This window comes from Camellia sinensis, chromosome 2 (assembly GCF_055761805.1).
Source record: "Camellia sinensis isolate YWXY chromosome 2, ASM5576180v1, whole genome shotgun sequence".
In the NCBI taxonomy this organism is placed as follows: domain Eukaryota; kingdom Viridiplantae; phylum Streptophyta; class Magnoliopsida; order Ericales; family Theaceae; genus Camellia; species Camellia sinensis.
Window position 1 is genome coordinate 203500285 of NC_138962.1, and position 17737 is coordinate 203518021.

At 31.6% G+C, this 17737-nt stretch overlaps 2 protein-coding genes across 5 annotated transcripts; one reads left to right on the forward strand and one right to left on the reverse strand.

Annotated features, from left to right (window-relative positions):
- The first annotated feature begins 4515 nt into the window (after nucleotides 1–4515).
- Nucleotides 4516–6881, forward strand: LOC114321044 (UDP-glucuronate 4-epimerase 3). The gene has a single exon (XM_028268175.2). The coding sequence runs from the start codon at nucleotides 5162–5164 to the stop codon at nucleotides 6476–6478; it is 1317 nt and encodes a 438-aa protein (XP_028123976.1). The 5' UTR covers nucleotides 4516–5161; the 3' UTR covers nucleotides 6479–6881.
- A 3693-nt stretch (nucleotides 6882–10574) lies between these two features.
- Nucleotides 10575–17356, reverse strand: LOC114321043 (polyphosphatidylinositol phosphatase). Of its 4 annotated transcripts, none has more exons than XM_028268174.2 (8): nucleotides 17230–17356; nucleotides 15497–15693; nucleotides 15271–15393; nucleotides 14446–14663; nucleotides 13931–14024; nucleotides 13123–13264; nucleotides 11062–11320; nucleotides 10575–10952 (listed from the first exon to the last, which is right to left on the reverse strand). In XM_028268174.2, exons 2-8 carry the CDS (start codon nucleotides 15570–15572, stop codon nucleotides 10821–10823), a joined length of 1044 nt encoding a protein of 347 aa, XP_028123975.2. In that variant the 5' UTR covers nucleotides 15573–15693; nucleotides 17230–17356; the 3' UTR covers nucleotides 10575–10820. The 4 variants fall into 4 exon arrangements, with proteins under 4 accessions (XP_028123975.2, XP_082772731.1, XP_028123973.2 ...); XM_082916605.1 differs by having other exon boundaries at nucleotides 10575–10977; XM_028268172.2 differs by having other exon boundaries at nucleotides 13123–13340; nucleotides 13881–14024.
- Between the last annotated feature and the right edge of the window lie 381 nt (nucleotides 17357–17737).

The window sequence follows — 17737 nt, forward strand, 5'->3', positions numbered from 1 at the left end:
GGTGGAGGTTTTTAGAGAGAGAGAGAGAGAACAGATTCAAACTTGACTCTGCAATATTTCCACTAATGACATAACACTAATTGATAAACTAGTGTGTACATTAATTGGTGCATGTAGTACCATCGTTTCTAGATTCATCACATATAAAAAAATCCAATGGAAACATTTATTTTTATGTCTGTATCTAAACATACATAAACATATGGTTGCTTATATGAAATAAGAACTGATATTTTATTTAAATATATAATATCAAATTTTAAATCAGCATTGATATAACAGTACACCTATTGTTGACATAGATGATGGAAAGCAATGGTGATGAAAGGTGAGGGGCATTTTCGTTCTTATCACTTTAGCTCATCTGATATGTTTACATTAGGATAAATTATCATGAAATCTCTTTAAATTTAAAATATATATATATATATATATAATAAGTTTCATAATTATAATATAATTCTATTAAATTCTTTTAAAGTTTTAATTATATAATACTTAATCACCATTGCATCAATATATGTTAGTCACATAGATTTTTTTTAAAAAAAAAAAAATTGATATTGTGATCTTTATTACATTGAAATGTATAATTTTTTCTCATTTATTATTATGTTTTCATACTATTTGTATTATTTTCAATCCCTTTTATCTTATTAAAAGGGAGGTTAATGTAATTCACCCTTTATATTAATAGTTTTATTGTCAAAATGCTTAGTAATTTCAAGTAAATGAGGAAGTAATTTACGTGGACATAGTAAGCCACTAATGCTTCAATTAATTATTATATTTTTCTATCTTATTTTGTTTAGGAAAAATTAGTGAAACATTTTTTTTCCAACTTTAAATAGTATGAGAGGTCCAATATATATATATATATATATATATATATATTATTAGCTAAGGTCCCTTGATGAAATTTCTTTGTGAAATCAAAGAAATTTCTCTATGTCGAGGTGAAATTTCTCTGTGTCGGAGCGAAATTTCTCTGTATCGAATTTTTTCTATGAAAATATTGAAAAACTCCAACTATTATGAAAATATTATATATTTTTTATTTTATAAAATTTTAATATCAAGTTCCTTAAAAAAAAATTCTTCTGTTTATTACATGGTTTAGGATAAACTCATAATGGCAGAATATTAACAAAATGCATGTAGAATTCATTGTACTAAAAGTTATGAGTGTTTTATCTTATGATAAATTAAAAAGGAAAAAATTGAGACTTCCAAAAAGTTTTTTCCAATTTTGTCTCTAATGAAATGATGAGTTACATGTTAATTTTTGATTTATTACAAATTCAATCATGATTTTGATACAGACTCCCACAAAACATAACCCCCACAATTCACACGTAACTGTGAGAGAGAGAAAAAAAATAAAAATAAAAATAAAAATAAAAATACAAACATGTGGTCCACATCAATTGAGGGTCACGGGGGTTACTCATTTTTTGGGGGTCTTAAAGCCTTAATCAATTCAATCATATAAGACCCAACTCCTTTATCATCATGTCATTGTGCGTTATTTTAACTTTTAAGGGCTTAAATTGTGTGAGTCATTAGCATTCGTCAATTAAAAAATCATTGCATGAATTTTTACTAATCGATGATGCTACATGAACTAATTAGTGTATCAACACTAGTTATGACATTATCATTGACTCTACTCATTATACAAATTATAAATACCAAAAACTTCTTAAATTATGTTACATTATTAATTGATACACTAGTTAATACACTAATTGGTGCATATAGTAATATTTTTTACTAATTAGTTTCTTAAAGCCATTAATTAAGGTGTAATTCATGCGTAATGGGATTCCACTGAAATAAATTTGTCATTAAAGTTAATCAAAACACCAATATCTTAGATGTTCATATTGTTTGTAAGAGAAAGTATTTACTTTTCCCATTATTGTAATACACATCTTTTTGAATATGAAATCTTGTTAATAAATCTATTTTTGATTTATGGATAGTTTGGTTAACAAATTTGTTTCATAAGATCTTGAATTTTAAGAAAATGTCTAATAAATAAATAAAACTTACTTTAGTTTTAATAAATAAAAACAAAGGTGATATTCAAAGTTGCACTCATACAATAAAATTTCATTTGGAGATTAATGTAGAGAAATTAAGGCTGTGTTTGGTACAACTTTTGAATTATGATTATATCTTTTAGTTTGAGTGCGGCGTTTGTTTATAGTTTTCAAAAATCATTTCCACACCTGCGTTTGAAAATTTGTGTACTCGAACATCCCTCCAAACGTCCGGTTGGTTGACTGGACAATGTTCATGAATTTTTTTTTTTTTGGCACTTGTTATTTTTATATTTTAAATAAAAAATATTTTCAATTTTTTTTTAATTTTTTTTATGAGTCTTGAATAAAATTTTGGGTTGTGTGTCTGGTTATGAGCTATAAATTTTTGTATCAAAAATTATGTCACATCACTTAATTGAAAAACTCTTTTTAAAACCCATTCACCAAACAAATTTTCTACACTCAAATCATAATTCCAAAACTCACAAACTCAAAATACTACTCATATTCTCAAATCATATTTAAAAAACTCTACCAAACCCAAGTTAAGGTATAAGACATTGATTCCATAAAAAACAATTTGATTATGTCTAGGAGATCTAATATGAAAGTTATTTTTCTACTTAGGCAACTAATAGAAAAATATAGGGAAAAAAAAAAAGAGAAAAAAAAAAAAGAAAACTTTGATATAGTGCTTATTGACCTAGAAAAAAATAAAATAGAGTTTTAATGATTTGGGTGCAAAGTCTTTTTTCTTAATGGTATTTCGTTGTCATTCCTATTGAATTTATGGACTCTACATGTGGTAGAGGATCAATAACAGTGATAGATTTAATAATTTTAATGAAATGATATTTAGGGTTTAATATTTAGAGATGATAATTGCACTTCGTTTTTATAAATCATTTGGCAAACTAGGATAGAAAAAAATATATATATAAATTAAGTATGAGAGGAAAGAAAAAAAGGGTAGTATATTTTCCTTTTTCTTTATGAGAGAAAGCAAGAAAGAAGAGTGAAGTTTCCTCCCCTAGTTGGGGAAAGACAAACGAGAGAAAAGAAAAGAAAAACTAATAAAAAAAACACATTTTATTATGTGTGTGGAAAAGCAAGATAGAAGTCAATTTTCTTATACTTTAGAAGCAAAATCAATACTTTAGCTTTTAATTTTTTTTTTTTCTCCCAAGGACATTCAAAAAATGAATTTTAATTGATTTGATTTATATATTTTTCTCTATTTCTTTCCTTTTGATCTATCTAAACAAGTGATTGAATATGATAGAATTATTTTTTTTAGCAATACTACGTACACAAAATTTTTATCTAGAATTTTATTCAAAAATATTACCGTGAAACTTCGATATATAGACTTGACAATACAACAACTAAATATCAAACTACACATTCGCTTTTGAGGTAAATTCCTTGACCCAAATTTTGGGTTATTTTTCTATTCTCTTTTCTTTCATTTTCAAATCATTTTATCCAACAAAAATGCTAGCGATATCGCATGTTTTATCAAAATTTCTATCAAACCGCTCACATGTAGAAATTTTTAAGAAATATTTAGGGTTGTTTGGAAAGTTGGTTAAAAAGAGTTCTTTTTAGTTTTTTTTAAAAACACGTATAAAAAAAATAATGAGATAATATGACTCAAAATAGATAAATTTTACTTTTAGCCATCTTTTTAAAAGAAGCCTTAGTATCCACAACATTACTCTTTATCCAAATAGACTAACCTCTCACCCTTGTTATACCATCATAGGCCATATGAATATTATTCTCCCTTTTTATGTTCAAATACAATTAACAAACAACAATATTAGAAATACAAAATTAGACATATGTGAATATCATTCCCTCTTTTTATGCCCAAATACACAAACAACAATATTAGAAATACAAAATTATACATCAAAATCATATAAATCGGCTAGATTTTGATCTCTTTTGAGAAGATGTCTATAACTCTATTTTGAGTTACATTACTTCTCTATTTTTTTACATATTTTTTCAAAAAAATCAAAAAAAAATCAAAAAATTAATTTTTAACTAACTTCCCAAACAACACTTTATAACATTTATTGGAGTCCGCTTTTTAAAAATTACATTTATTTATTTATTTATTTATTATGTCTGATTTCTATTTTTTTTTACACTTATTAACTAACAAATACTAAAAAAAAAAATATATATTTATATTGTTATTAGCAAGATCCAATTAACATATCATGCTTGTCATTCTAAATCATTTAGAAAAATCGAAGTTTCAAATCCCCACAAATCTCTCATGCCCTTCAATTGTGTGTGAAATTTAGGAACCCCTCATAATTAGGCCTCAAAATGTCCTCCACACCATCCCCAACAAACCCCCCTTTAACCCCCAAAACTTCAAATCCCAAACTTAAATCACTCCTCCCCAAATAAAGAACTCCCACACAAAAAATAGGTTAAATAAATGGAGGCCTACATTTCAATGCCTCCCCAACCAATCAATCAATCTAAAACCCAATGGATAGATAGCCTTTCCTCATCATTTTATCTCTTCACTTTCAACTATGCCACAAGAGAAGCTTTAAATTTTTCTTGGTAATGATGAGAGAGAAAACCCTATTTCTTAACTCTAATTAGTCCATGCAATTAAGTTAATCTATTTCATTAATTGCACTTGTTTTTTTTTCTTTTTTCTTTTTCTTTTTTTTTTTGAATTTGTTCTTCTTCCACTCCATTAGCCCCATCTTCAAATCTCCATTTTTAAATCCTTCACATTCATTCCCTCTCACGTTCTCTCTCCAATTACCCATTTTCTTAATCAACCATCATAATCTCAAATATTTTCTCAGTAAACAACCACTCCTTCCAATAACCAGAAGATTCCACAAATAAAGTTGAACAGAGCCATCACCACCAACACATAAACACACACCCTTTTGGCCTTATCTTCAACTCCAACAACAAAATTGAGAGAGAAAAAGGAAGAAAAAAATAGAAACTTCCTGACCCAACAAAACCCTAGATTTTCCACCACATTCCAGGAAAACCCACAAGAAAATCAAGCCCAGAAAGAAGAAAAAAACTAAAACAACAAAAAAACCCAAGATTTTCCCGAGAAAATGTCACAAATGAAGTCCCACATTGACAGTGCTCCATCAACCCCAGGAAAATTCAAGATGGACAAATCTCCATACAGTCACAGACTCAGATTCCACTCCTCTCTCTTCAAACTCACTTTCTGGTCCTTCATCTTCATAGGTTTGATCTTCATTTTCTTCTTCAGATCACCCTCTTCCTCTTCTTCCCCAATCTCCTCCGATCTCTCTCGCCGATCCCTCCGAACCTACTCCTGGGGCGGCCCGACTTGGGAAAAACGGGTCCGATCCTCCGCCAAAGTCCGATCCCGAAACGGGTTCTCGGTCCTAGTCACCGGCGCCGCCGGTTTCGTCGGAACCCATGTCTCCGCAGCCCTCAAACGCCGTGGCGACGGCGTTCTCGGACTTGACAACTTCAACGATTACTATGACCCTGCATTGAAACGAGCTCGCCAAGCTCTTCTTGAACGCACTGGTGTGTTCATTGTTGAAGGAGATATCAATGACATAGCTCTTTTGAAGAAGCTTTTTGAGGTAGTTGCTTTTACCCATGTAATGCATTTGGCTGCTCAAGCTGGTGTGAGGTATGCAATGGAAAACCCTAGCTCTTATGTTCATAGCAACCTTGCTGGTTTAGTTAGTTTACTTGAAGTATGTAAATCTGCTGATCCACAGCCTTCAATTGTTTGGGCATCTTCTAGTTCTGTTTATGGACTTAACACTAGAGTACCATTTTCAGAAAAAGATAGAACAGACCAACCTGCTAGTCTCTATGCTGCTACTAAAAAAGCTGGTGAAGAAATTGCACACACTTATAATCATATTTACGGGCTTTCGCTAACCGGGTTGCGGTTTTTCACTGTTTATGGACCGTGGGGGAGGCCAGACATGGCTTATTTCTTTTTCACTAGGGATATATTGAAAGGGAAGTCAATTCCAATCTTTGAGGCTCCCAATCATGGGACTGTTGCTAGGGATTTTACTTACATTGATGATATTGTGAAGGGCTGTGTGGCCGCCTTGGATACTGCAGAGAAGAGTACTGGGAGTGGGGGGAAGAAGAAGGGGCCGGCTCAATTGCGGGTTTTTAATTTGGGGAATACTTCACCGGTCCCTGTATCGGACCTTGTGGGGATTCTGGAGAGGTTATTGAAACTTAAGGCGAAGAGGGTGATTATGAAGTTGCCACGAAATGGGGACGTGCAATTCACGCACGCGAATATAAGTTATGCGCAGAGGGAGCTCGGGTATAAGCCTACGACGGATTTGCAGGCAGGTTTGAAGAAGTTTGTGAGGTGGTATCTTGGTTACTATGGTGGTGGGAAGAAGAGTGACCAGTGATATCCACATTCATTCAATTGTGTGGTATAAAAAAAGTTTTTCGATCCTTGTTTATTTTGATTCATATAATTTTTTTGTTCTTCCTTTTTTATAACCTATCTCTGTTCTTTTACCCAATTGATTATCTTGTTTACATATATCTGTAATGATGATGCCATACGACGGGGGGAATTTGCATTCCACGCCGAAGAAATTTTTGTGGTCGGTGGATTATTTTATTTTCTGGGCTGTATCAAAAGAAAGAAAATCCAAGACCATCTTCTTGAATTCTTGGGAATGTAATTGTTGTAGTTTTATAAAATTGTAGAATTCATGACTGATGATGGAGCATTTTGTTGATTGGTGGTGGACTTTGTATCATTTCTATGGAAATTCGAATAAAATAGCACACGATAGTTTTAGATTTTCTAGTCTCTGTATGCGTTAATTGAACTATATTTGACTCCTATGTATTGCCAAAATATGAGGTGGATTGATAATATTAATGATTTGTGCAATATCCCAGTGTGCTTTGCTTTGATTTTAGTATATAATTGTTATACTCACTAGTTATCAATCATTTCTAATACACCAACATTTGCATTTTCCTTTTATGGTGACCGGGTGGATACTCGTTATTTATGCGTAATTTGCAAGCAATTTTCTGCATTTTGTCCGTATATTTTATATATAATTTCTCGAAACATTTTGTCTGGTTGGTTTTCTTTAGATTTTTTGTTCTCTGGGCAAATGTTGTGTTTGGATATTGAAGAAACCTGTATCTTCGTTGTTTATTTTTTCTTTTATTTTTTATTTTTTTGACGAAACATTGTACCATGGGTCATCGCATAGAGTGGAAGATATTTGAGTGATTTCACTCTGTTAAATAAACTAATATCAAGCATTCTACACTATGAATCTCTGGAAATGGAATTCATTAGGAGAATATTTTATGTTCCAATGGCTAGAATCCCCTCTCAATGCAAGGTTGTGATTTTGGGAATGGTTCAAGAAAAGATTTTTCTGTATCACATATATCAGTGATCTGTGTAGGTTTTTTTTTTTTTTTGCAAATTTTTGCAGTTAGGATTATCACATTTGCCACTTTCACTTAGTTCATGTGATATTTGAACATCCCTTGGTTGAACTTGAAGTCCGCCTTGTTAGTTAAGGTGCTTGGGGAGGCCTTGCTCTCATCTTGTTATGTTTAACCAATGTTTCTGTGCAAACTAACTCTATTTGAGTCTGGTCGGTCTAAGAAATCTCATCTCAATTTGTCTGCATATTGTTTTATGCTAAAAGAATAACTGAAGTTCATTGAGAATTTTTAGTATTCAGGGCAGCCTGGTCATCTCTTCCCCGGGCTCCAGAACTAGTTGTGAACTTTCAGAGGTAAAACACTGTAAACTCAGACGGTCGCTCTTACTGGCATTGGCCAGGACTTGCCCATTCTCTTTTCGTTGGTAATGGGCGCAAAAAATTGAGGGTTCCATGCTTTGAACCTTCCGAGTAAGATTCTTGAACTAGTAAAAGGGTGGTAGACCAGTCAATTATCAAGATTGTCCGTTACTCAATTACACTCTTGTTTTATGATTTATTTTCTTAAGTTAATGATAGGGATAGGTTGTCTTGTTCCTTTGGCAGAATTTTCATGAAGGTCCTTTCTTATTTTGAAACTTTATACATAGAAGCACTCTTTTCTATCTTAAAGACTTTGGATGTGTTTATGTTTGAAAATTAGTGGCTAATGAGAAATCGCAACACGCTAATGTTTAGTTTGGTTGAAGGATTTGAAGAGGGATTTGAAAAAGAAAAGGAAAAAGGTGTGTGAAATTAAGTGAAATGTAGGTATATTTTATTCATATTTTATCAAACTTTTCGCTTTCCCTTTTCAAATTTCTCTTTAAATCCTCTAACTAAACACAGCGTAAGTGAATCATCTTTTGTGGCTTAATTACCTAACAAAGGTAAGTCATTATGTACCACTTGTCAAAAATTTCATTACGTGATTGGTTTGAAATACCACGCAACACTAGTAATGAGATAAAAGGGTTATTGCATGGTTGGAAATTATCAGTGTCTTTATCGTTGCATTGCATCATGTAGTAACCTTAAAACTGGCAAGGGAAAAGTCTTGGACTAAATCAAATGTGCTGTCTAGTTTTTCTGATGGACTAAATCAAATGTGTTGTCTAGTTTTTCTGGTTAGAATGCAGAGTAATTGTGTTCATTGGATCTACACCAAGCAAAAAGCTTTGTCGACTAGTATTTGCCTTCACATCTTACATATCGTAAATATGTTGAATGTTTCAAACCTAGGTAGATTTTGCAATTCATGTGTGTGGTGCACAGCTTATCAATTTCCCTACTTACATCATCAAAACAATTGAAAATTGCAACTTTCGTTGCATCATCAATTGCACTCTTGCAGAGAGGACTGTGAAGAAGGATAGAAATAAAGGATTGCTTAGGTATAGACTCTTCAAAATTTAAACAAAATTATATGTGATTCATTATAAACATTTCAATTTCAAAAAGGTGTAAATTACTCTTTGCCCTCTCTATATTTGGTTATTTTCCCACTTTGGCTCTCATAATTTTTTTCCCATTTTGAACTTTCATGTTTCAATTTTTTTCTAATTTACTTCTAAAACTACCTTTTGTTCAAAATTAAATAAAAATACTACATTAATTGCCACATAATATAAAAAAATATTATTATATTAAAATTTAAGTTTATGTCAAATGCGTAAATTATATATAATAAAATATTTTTATGTCACATAATTGTCAATGTGTTATTTTCTATCTAATTTTAGACAAATTAATTTTTGGAATAAAATGGAAAAAAAAAATTCCTCATGAAAAGCCAAAATGAAAAATAATAACAATGCTTGGTTTCCAGTTTTCCAAAACACTTTTTAAAAAATTTTACTTTCTTATTCCGTGTTTTTTTGTTTTTACTGAATTTTTTTAATATTTTAAGCAATTTTTTTACTTTTTAGACACATCTAACATAAATACACCTAAAAAATAAAAAAATTGTAAAAAAAATCTTTTAAAAATTCACTAAATACCAAAAATACAAAAAAATATAAGAATTCAATACATTTTTTATATTTTTATGTATTTATTAATTTTTTAAAATATTTTTTCACAAATTTTTTACTTTTTAGATACATCTAAATAAGGTGCATCTAAAAAAGTAAAAAAAAATGTTTAAAATTTAAAAAATATTCACTAAAAACAAAAAAATACAAAAACCAAAAAGTCAATTTTCAAAAAACTTAATCCAGAAAACTCAAACCAAACACAGTGAATAATCTTTAAATACCAAAGTGAAAAAATGGCCAATGTGTAATTTACACTTTCAAAAATAATGCGGTCAACTGGTATAGTAAGAACGCCCTGAGACTCGAAATCTATGGAGTTGACGATTGGTGAGAAAATAGCCGTTACAAGCCAAAACCAAGCTATACCCTCAGGTTGTGCTTGTTTTTACTTTCAAACGCAAATATGCCCTACACTAGTCAAATTTCTGTCAAGATGTTACAAATTCAATGTCTTACTCAAGTTGACACAAAAATAAACAAATAAACAAAACAAAAAACAAATCATAAAAATTGTCTTCTCATCATTCTGGTTGAGTAAAAAATTGAATACGCTGAAGCCTACACACTTACAAGGCAGACTGATTCAAAGTCTCTTAAATAAACAAGATAAAAATTGAACAAATCCACAATTTACACACAAAATAAAATCAGCAAGATATTATTCCACAATTCAAGCATTTTGATTTGAAAAAAAGAAAACAAAAAAAAGGGAAAGTATTTCAGCAAAAATAGCACAAGAAATTGGGCAGACACTGCCACTGTGCTCCTTGGTTTCCCAAGAGAATGAGAAAAAAGTATAAACTCTTACACAACAAAATGAAAGAAAATTAACAAAATGTTTTCTACAGTAACAGAAAACAAGCACAGGGAGGGGAGGAAACACTCACTCTGGTCAAAGAAAACATATTTCCACCACTCCAAAACAATTCTCTTCTTTTTTGATTTTTTCTTTTCTTTTTTTTTTTTTTTCTGTTTTTTGTAGTAACTGAATTAAGATTCACATCTATAGCCATTTGAGTTTCTTCTGCTTTGTTTCCATCAAAAAACATTCACAGTAAGCAATGCCAAATACACAACATGGGTTTGGGAAAAACAATGTTGACAATGGTTGACAAAGAATGTGAAGATATTTTAACTTCATAGGCCTATCCTACAAACAATAAACTGCCAGCTAGTTCCGTGTTGAAATGAATTGGGTTGTTCCCTCCACTGAATTTACACGCCGGCTAATGAACCATATGAAATTGAATTTAAAAATCATATTTCGCCCTCCCACTACTTAAGATGAGGCATAACATATCTGAAATGTCAGAAGATGAAGAATTAAAGAAGTTCCAAGACTCGAGCATAAGACGTTTCCTTGACCCCTTAAAATGAACAACCTGCATCCCAGATTAAAAGCAAGAACTATGGGATTTAAAAAAAAATAAAAAAAAAAATCCTTCGATACTAAGATTTATGAGAAAAACATGTCTAGTAACTAGAGTGTACCTTAACATCCAAGGGCATCCCATGAAATTGACCTGCACCTTCTGGAGGTGTCCAGTTGTAAATAGCACATGGTAAGAAGAGCACTGAAGCACCACCAATTTTTTCCAGAAAAGCTTGTGGTTTAGTAAACCTTTTTGCATTGAAGGATGGATGAGATTTTACCACCCAAGCAAGAGCCAATTGATCTCCAAGCATTCGGGAAGCTTTCATGTACTTGGAACTGTATATTTTCAGTACTTCTTGTAAGAAAACCTTTCCCCTGCAGCCGTATTCACATCATGAATCATGATCACTTCAGAAAGTAAATTGACATATTTCCAAGTGCTGCGGATGATTCCCAAGAAGGCGTAAGAAAATTAGAAGGGAAGTTCATAGCAAAGCAGTTATTCAAAAGGGAGAAATGGAAAAAGGTTAAACAAGTAACTGCTTCCCAATTATCACAGATCCTTTCTTCCTATGGCTTAAGTTCTGCTCCAGTTGCCCTCTCTTTCTTCCATCAGCTTCAAGCCCATGGGCATAGTTTTCAAATTGGGATACAAATTGTGTATTGTATCCAAGGTTTTAAATAATGGTAGCAGTTCCCGTAATGGTAATGGTAGCATTGATGTGGTTGTGGGCTGTAATGGCCGTAGTGTAACGGTGATGATAACCGAAACCGTGAATTTTTTAATTTTTCACACAACTTTAAGAAAACATACCGATACGCATGTTTTTATTCTAAAATCACATTTAGTGAGGTTCAAAATAATTTTTAGTATTTTTGTTTAGTTTTAAGACATGATCCAATATATATACTAATTTTTATATTAGTTTTAAATCGCTATGGAAAATTTTTCTATTGTTGAAGAATTTTTCTTTGCTTTCCTAATTATACTTATGGATAACTTTCAATTTGCTAAGAAAAAAAATGAAGCATGTTTAATATTAAAAATAATAAACTTATAAACATAAGTTTAAAATACAAAATGTCAACATAATAATGTATAAGTACATAAGATGAAATCTAAATTTTGTTCAATAAATTTAACATAAGAAAAATAGATGTTAATAGATAAGATGAAAAAGTAATGAAATCTTGTAGAACTTGAAGATTGGACATTCAAAACATATATAGATAAGATTTTTACGTAAAAGATGTATGGACATTCAAAAGACATAATAGCATTATATACAAAATTTATAAAAAATAATATGTTCAATGATTTAATTATTGAGAATGTATAAACATCTATTTAGGCTTTAGTTTTTTTTTTCCAAACATTTTCATATGTTTCCAAATCGTTTTGCCACTTCCCTTGTGATTCTGAAATGTTTTAGTTTCTAAGCTAATTGAAACAACACAATGAATGAGAAAATAGCATATATACAAAATTTATATATAAAAAAGAAAATTTAAAAAATAGAAGCGTAACACTTGTAGCGACCGTAACGGTGCTGTAGCGGCAACGTAACGGCCATTATGGCCTTTACATAACGGTGGTGGCCCTTACGGCCTTTACGTAATGGTGGTGGCCGTTACGGCCTTTACGTAATGGTGGCTGCTGTTACGGTTGTAAATTTCTATCACACCGTTATAGTGGCTGTAACGGGTATAGGTAACCACTACAACTGTTACATAACAGTTGCGGCCATTTTTTAAAAGATTGCATCATATCATGTATCATAAGATTTTTTGACACCTTTAGATTTAGAGTAGAAAAAATAAATACAATTATAGAAAAAACAAATATCTTGTGAGAAAAAAACACTAAACAATGTAAAATCCTTAGAATTGTAGAAGCACGGTCCCTTGAATTAAAGATATGCACGCATCAATACTTAATGCATATAAAATGCAAAGCGGAGTTAAAATATGTATAACAAAAAATATAACATTTCAATACATTACTTCTAACAAAAAAATATGTCCATCTGGGGTATGACAAAAAATAGACTTGCAACGTATCCAAAAAAATATATCATTTTTTGTAAAAATATGTATAACAAAAAATATGGCATTGCAGCAAATCAGAACATACACAAAAAAATAAATAAATAAAAATTAACTTGCAATTTACACACCTTCGGATTCCATCAGGAGTGCCTCTCACGGCTATGAATCCTGAATTCAGGGGTTGCTCTTTGTTGTTCCGGAAAGTGAGAGCCAGGTGAAAATTTGGGTAGTTATTAAATATTTGTCCTAGGTCATCCACTACTGCCACATCTGAGTCGGTAAAGATGTAATGATTAATATGCCCCTGCCACTGAGAATGCTCTTCAAGCCTTGTTTCTAGAAAGGCCTACCACAGATAGAATAAATTCCACAAATAAAATAAACAAAACTTCTGCCACAAACAAAAACAAAAACAAAAACAAAAAATGGTGTGGGAAGAGTGCAAAGCAAACTACACTTGAAAGTATCTTCCAACTGTTATGTTCATATAATTACAAATTATTAAGCAACCCTCACTAACAATGTTAATCAAAAGAAAACTAAAATGTAGATTATCACTTGCAGCAAAAAATTCAAGAGTAAATCTCAGCATAGTTACAGAAAAAGTAAAAATAGGAACATGTTAAATGAAATATTCAGATAAATTGGCACTGTTGAGCAACCCTAACAATGTTGATCAAAAGAAATCTAAAATGTAGATTTTCACTTTTAGTAAAAAAATTCAGGAGTTCTAAGTCTCAGCATAGTTACAAGAAAAGTAAAAATACGAACATGTTAAATGAAATATTCAGATAAATTGGCACTGTTGTCCATAAAATTGCTACAATAAATAGAAATGTACAAACAACAGAAATGTTCCATTTATTAATCAATGTAATGCTCTTACAATGTAAGACCTGATTCTTTGAAGCATCAACTTGTCTCGTGAATATTCACCTTGAATTGGATATAGAGTGACCCGACTTTTGTGTACCGGAAGCTTAGATGCTGGATCAGTAAGAATAATTATGTTGCTTTGGGGCATTGTCGCCTGCAAATGTCATAAGCACAAAACATAAAAGATCCAAGGTTATTTTTGGCGGAAAAAGTGTACTCTAGTTCACAAAAAGGGACGAAACAACTTGTCACCTACTTCTTGATCTAGTGGCTGCATGTAGGACACATGCCAATAGTAATAGGTGACTGCATGTAAAGCCATGTGCCACTCCCTTGTCATTGGGTTGTTGCATGTAGACTGTGTACCTTGTTATTGAGTGGCTGCATATTTTACCACTTCTTGTTTTATTATTTTGTATTTTTTCTATTTCAAGGTTCAATATGGATCGAAGATTTATATTCTTGTAAATGTTTCTAGCAAATGATTGCTTGAACCATGCTTGTACTTCATTGGTGCATGATACTTAGGTTACGATTTTGTCTTACTACTGCATGATACTGTCAGGAAGAATTACCTGAATGAAGTTAATAAAGACATTCAAAATGGCCATTGACCTCTCCACTTTATTGTATGAAGTGTTCCCAACAGTAACCAAGTCTCTCGATTTACCATTGATTGTCCTATCAATGGAGGAATTGTAAGTGGTGAAGACTGTGATAAAGGCAATGTTCTCTCCAAAATTGAAATTGTTAGCGGAAGCTGAAAATTGGGTCTTGTTAAGAGCTTTAATGCCTGCAACAGATTCAAAACATGAGATATGCAAGAGACCACACACGTTTATAGAGGAATTAAACAACGACAGAACAGGAGACTCAGATGCAAGTTTTGGATGCGAGTATAACTATGAATGTTGAATTGACATGGCCAATGTTCAGCTACAAGTTATAGGGGCAGAGTATGAACATGTTATTCAGTTAGAAAACTAATAATTCATTTTCCAGGAAAGAATCTAGCTATATAAAACCTATTAGTTAGATGAAATATTAACCTTAGGAGATTACATAATTGAATGTTTCACATGACGTTCCACTGCTACTTAAAGTAAAAACTGGCTAGAATTTGAGAGATAACCAAAAAGAACAGCAAGATATGTCAATGATAAACCAAAAATATAATTTTATAGGTTTAATGGGAAGCCAATCACCAATCAATAGTAAAACCAATTAATTAAAAGTAATATACAAAACATATTTTATTAAAAGGGAGACCAAATGGTAGGGTTTTGCAACAGGGAAATAAAAACACTTTTTCAGGATTAAATAGTTAATTTTCAAGAACAATATGCAAGTCTCGCTGGCATTAAAGCAAACTTTCTTTTCCCAAAGGAAATTGCAAAAACCTTGGCATTGCAGACGATCATGCAAACCTTCACCAGCAGCAGGTCCAAGAACAAGATGATCAAATTTCTTGCTTTGTTTTTTGTGCAGATCTTCTACAGTTGAAGTTTGCTGCAATTCTAAAACTGAGAAATACAGAACATCTTTCTGTCAGGCCTTAACTAGAAATTCAAAATGAAATTAAATATTTTAGTTTAAAGCTATTAGAACAAGGATGGGAACAATCACCAGAAAAAATATGAGGAAGGAAGAAAATGAGAGGAAGGCATAAAAGGAAACAACGCCATCCGCTGAATACTCTCATTTCTAAAGAATCTCACTTGTGATCTGCTAATTTAACAGTAGCAGAAACAAAACAAACAGCCAAAAATTGAATGTATAAGCTTATTCCTTTGCAGTAGTAATGGTATTGTGCTCTATCTTGCCTGCACACATGGGAAACAGACACATCATCATGTTAATGAAAGACCTTTAACTAAAATAATAAACTCTTATCCAATCTAATATCATATGATTATAGCCTATAGTCATATATACCCTCACAACTTTTAGGGCATGTTATTATCTATGTGCAAATTATACTACCTCCCAAGCAAAAAACGACGTAGCATGAACACACAACGATGGCAATGAAAATACATAACGCTTCAACAGTTTCACTTCCTCATTTTTTCTGTGGTCCAAACAATTCCCTTGTCTTCCTATGAAGTTCGTTCTAGAAAGTAACAGGCTCCCTCCAAACACAAGTATTCATTCATTCACAAAGTATGCCAAAAAAAAAAAAAAACAACAGCAACAGTGACTATGATTTCCGTTACGTTTTCCTGCTTGTTTGCTGATTTCAGCAAAGCACTGAAAATTAATGTTGGTGAATACAAGTGTTTGTACAGTGGCCATCTGGGACTAAAGCAGACTGAAGAGATCCTTAGCAAGTAAAATAAAGCATCAAAAGCATTGGCACAGCTTTTACAATTCTGTCAATCTTATAATTCACTAATCACGTCATGTGTTACAACATCCACTTTATTGGGCTGACTAATTTTTTAACCCATTTGGCTTTGTCGCGACATTATCATTCATCAGCGAATTGCTTCATATTGTTTTTTTTTTTGGTTTCTTTATATATTCCTGAATTCGTAAGTCAAGCCCATATAAACTGTTAGTTTTGAGTTTAGAGTCGAGATTTAAGCCAAAAAAAGACTTGTTTGGACCATGACAATAAACCATAGAACAAGCATGTTTGGGACTACTCATATCCAATTAAGTACTAAACCATGTCTTTGGTTGCAATTTCTCTTATTTTTATATTTACAATAAAATGACATTTATCTTTTGCTCTTAAATTTTCAAATTTGTCATAATTTCTTATGAGTTGGATACTTGGGTTTATAATGAATGTATATTTACCTCTTCGACCAATTTGTAAATTTCTTAGAAATAATTTTTCATGTCATCAATTATATGATTTAGTACTTTAGTTTTGCAATAAATTTATACATTACATGAAAAAACTTATAATTCTTTTAATTTATATACGAGACAATACATATAAGTGATGCAAGGATACGAATTTACCATGCTCTCTCAATTAAACTTGAACCACAAACTTTCCACCATAATATGAAGCAATTTAGGTTGAAATATGGCTTTCTAAACAAAACCCTTGAGTCACCCAAAAGGTATCACCCATTTATTAATAACAAAATTAAGTGAAAGTAGATGACAAAAAACTAAGATTAGATGGAAATAGAAGAGCATGATAGGTAATTTGATAAACACCCAGCGTGAAGAAACTGATTATATTTTTAGAACAATACAACTGAATCTAAAACCCTACAATTCAACAACACTAGTACCAACAACCAATCAAATCGAATTGCCACATGAAAAAATATATAAAGAGAACAATAATCAATAGAGAGAAATCTAGAGAGAGAGAGAGGGGGAAGAAATTCGCATACCTTGATTCGTCGGGGGGTGCTGAGGGAGAGAGAGAGAGAGAGAGAGCTGGTGATACGGAGCTGCACTGGAGAGGTAGAATGGAGTGATTCATACTCAGATTGTTAGCGAGGTGATTGATTGTAAATGGTTTAAGAGCGAAGTGGTTAATAGTGAATAATTGTTAAATTATTTTTATATAAATTAATAAAATAAATAAAAAAATTTAAAATTTAAACATTGATATTTTTAAAAAAAATCTTAATATATAAAAAATAAAAAAAAAATAAATTTTCTCACTATTTTTTTAGGATAATTCCTGGTAGCTCGGACAATTGGCTCGAATTTTGGCTCGAATCTGTAAAACGACGTCATTTTACATTTTTATTTTTTTTTCCCTTTCTTGTTCTTCCTTTTCTTTCTTTCTTTTCTTCTTTTCTTCTTCGTCTTCTTCGTTGAAACCAGGAACAGAGGGGAAGAGGAGAGAGGGAGCTCCCCCGCCTTCGCCCGCCGTCCTCGTCGCGAGGAGCT

What these genes read in the sequence shown, in the direction of transcription:
- LOC114321044 (XM_028268175.2), top strand. Translation starts at nt 5,162, where the DNA reads ATGTCACAAATGAAGTCCCACATTGACAGTGCTCCATCAACCCCAGGA.
- LOC114321043 (XM_028268172.2), bottom strand. Translation starts at nt 15,572, where the DNA reads ATGAGAGTATTCAGCGGATGGCGTTGTTTCCTTTTATGCCTTCCTCTC. An exon ending in AAAGAATCAGGTCTTACATT is followed by an intron (nt 13,341 to 13,880) that starts GTAAGAGCATTA and finishes TATCTGTGGTAG; the next exon opens with GCCTTTCTAGAAACAAGGCT. An exon ending in ACTCCTGATGGAATCCGAAG is followed by an intron (nt 11,321 to 13,122) that starts GTGTGTAAATTG and finishes ATACGGCTGCAG; the next exon opens with GGGAAAGGTTTTCTTACAAG.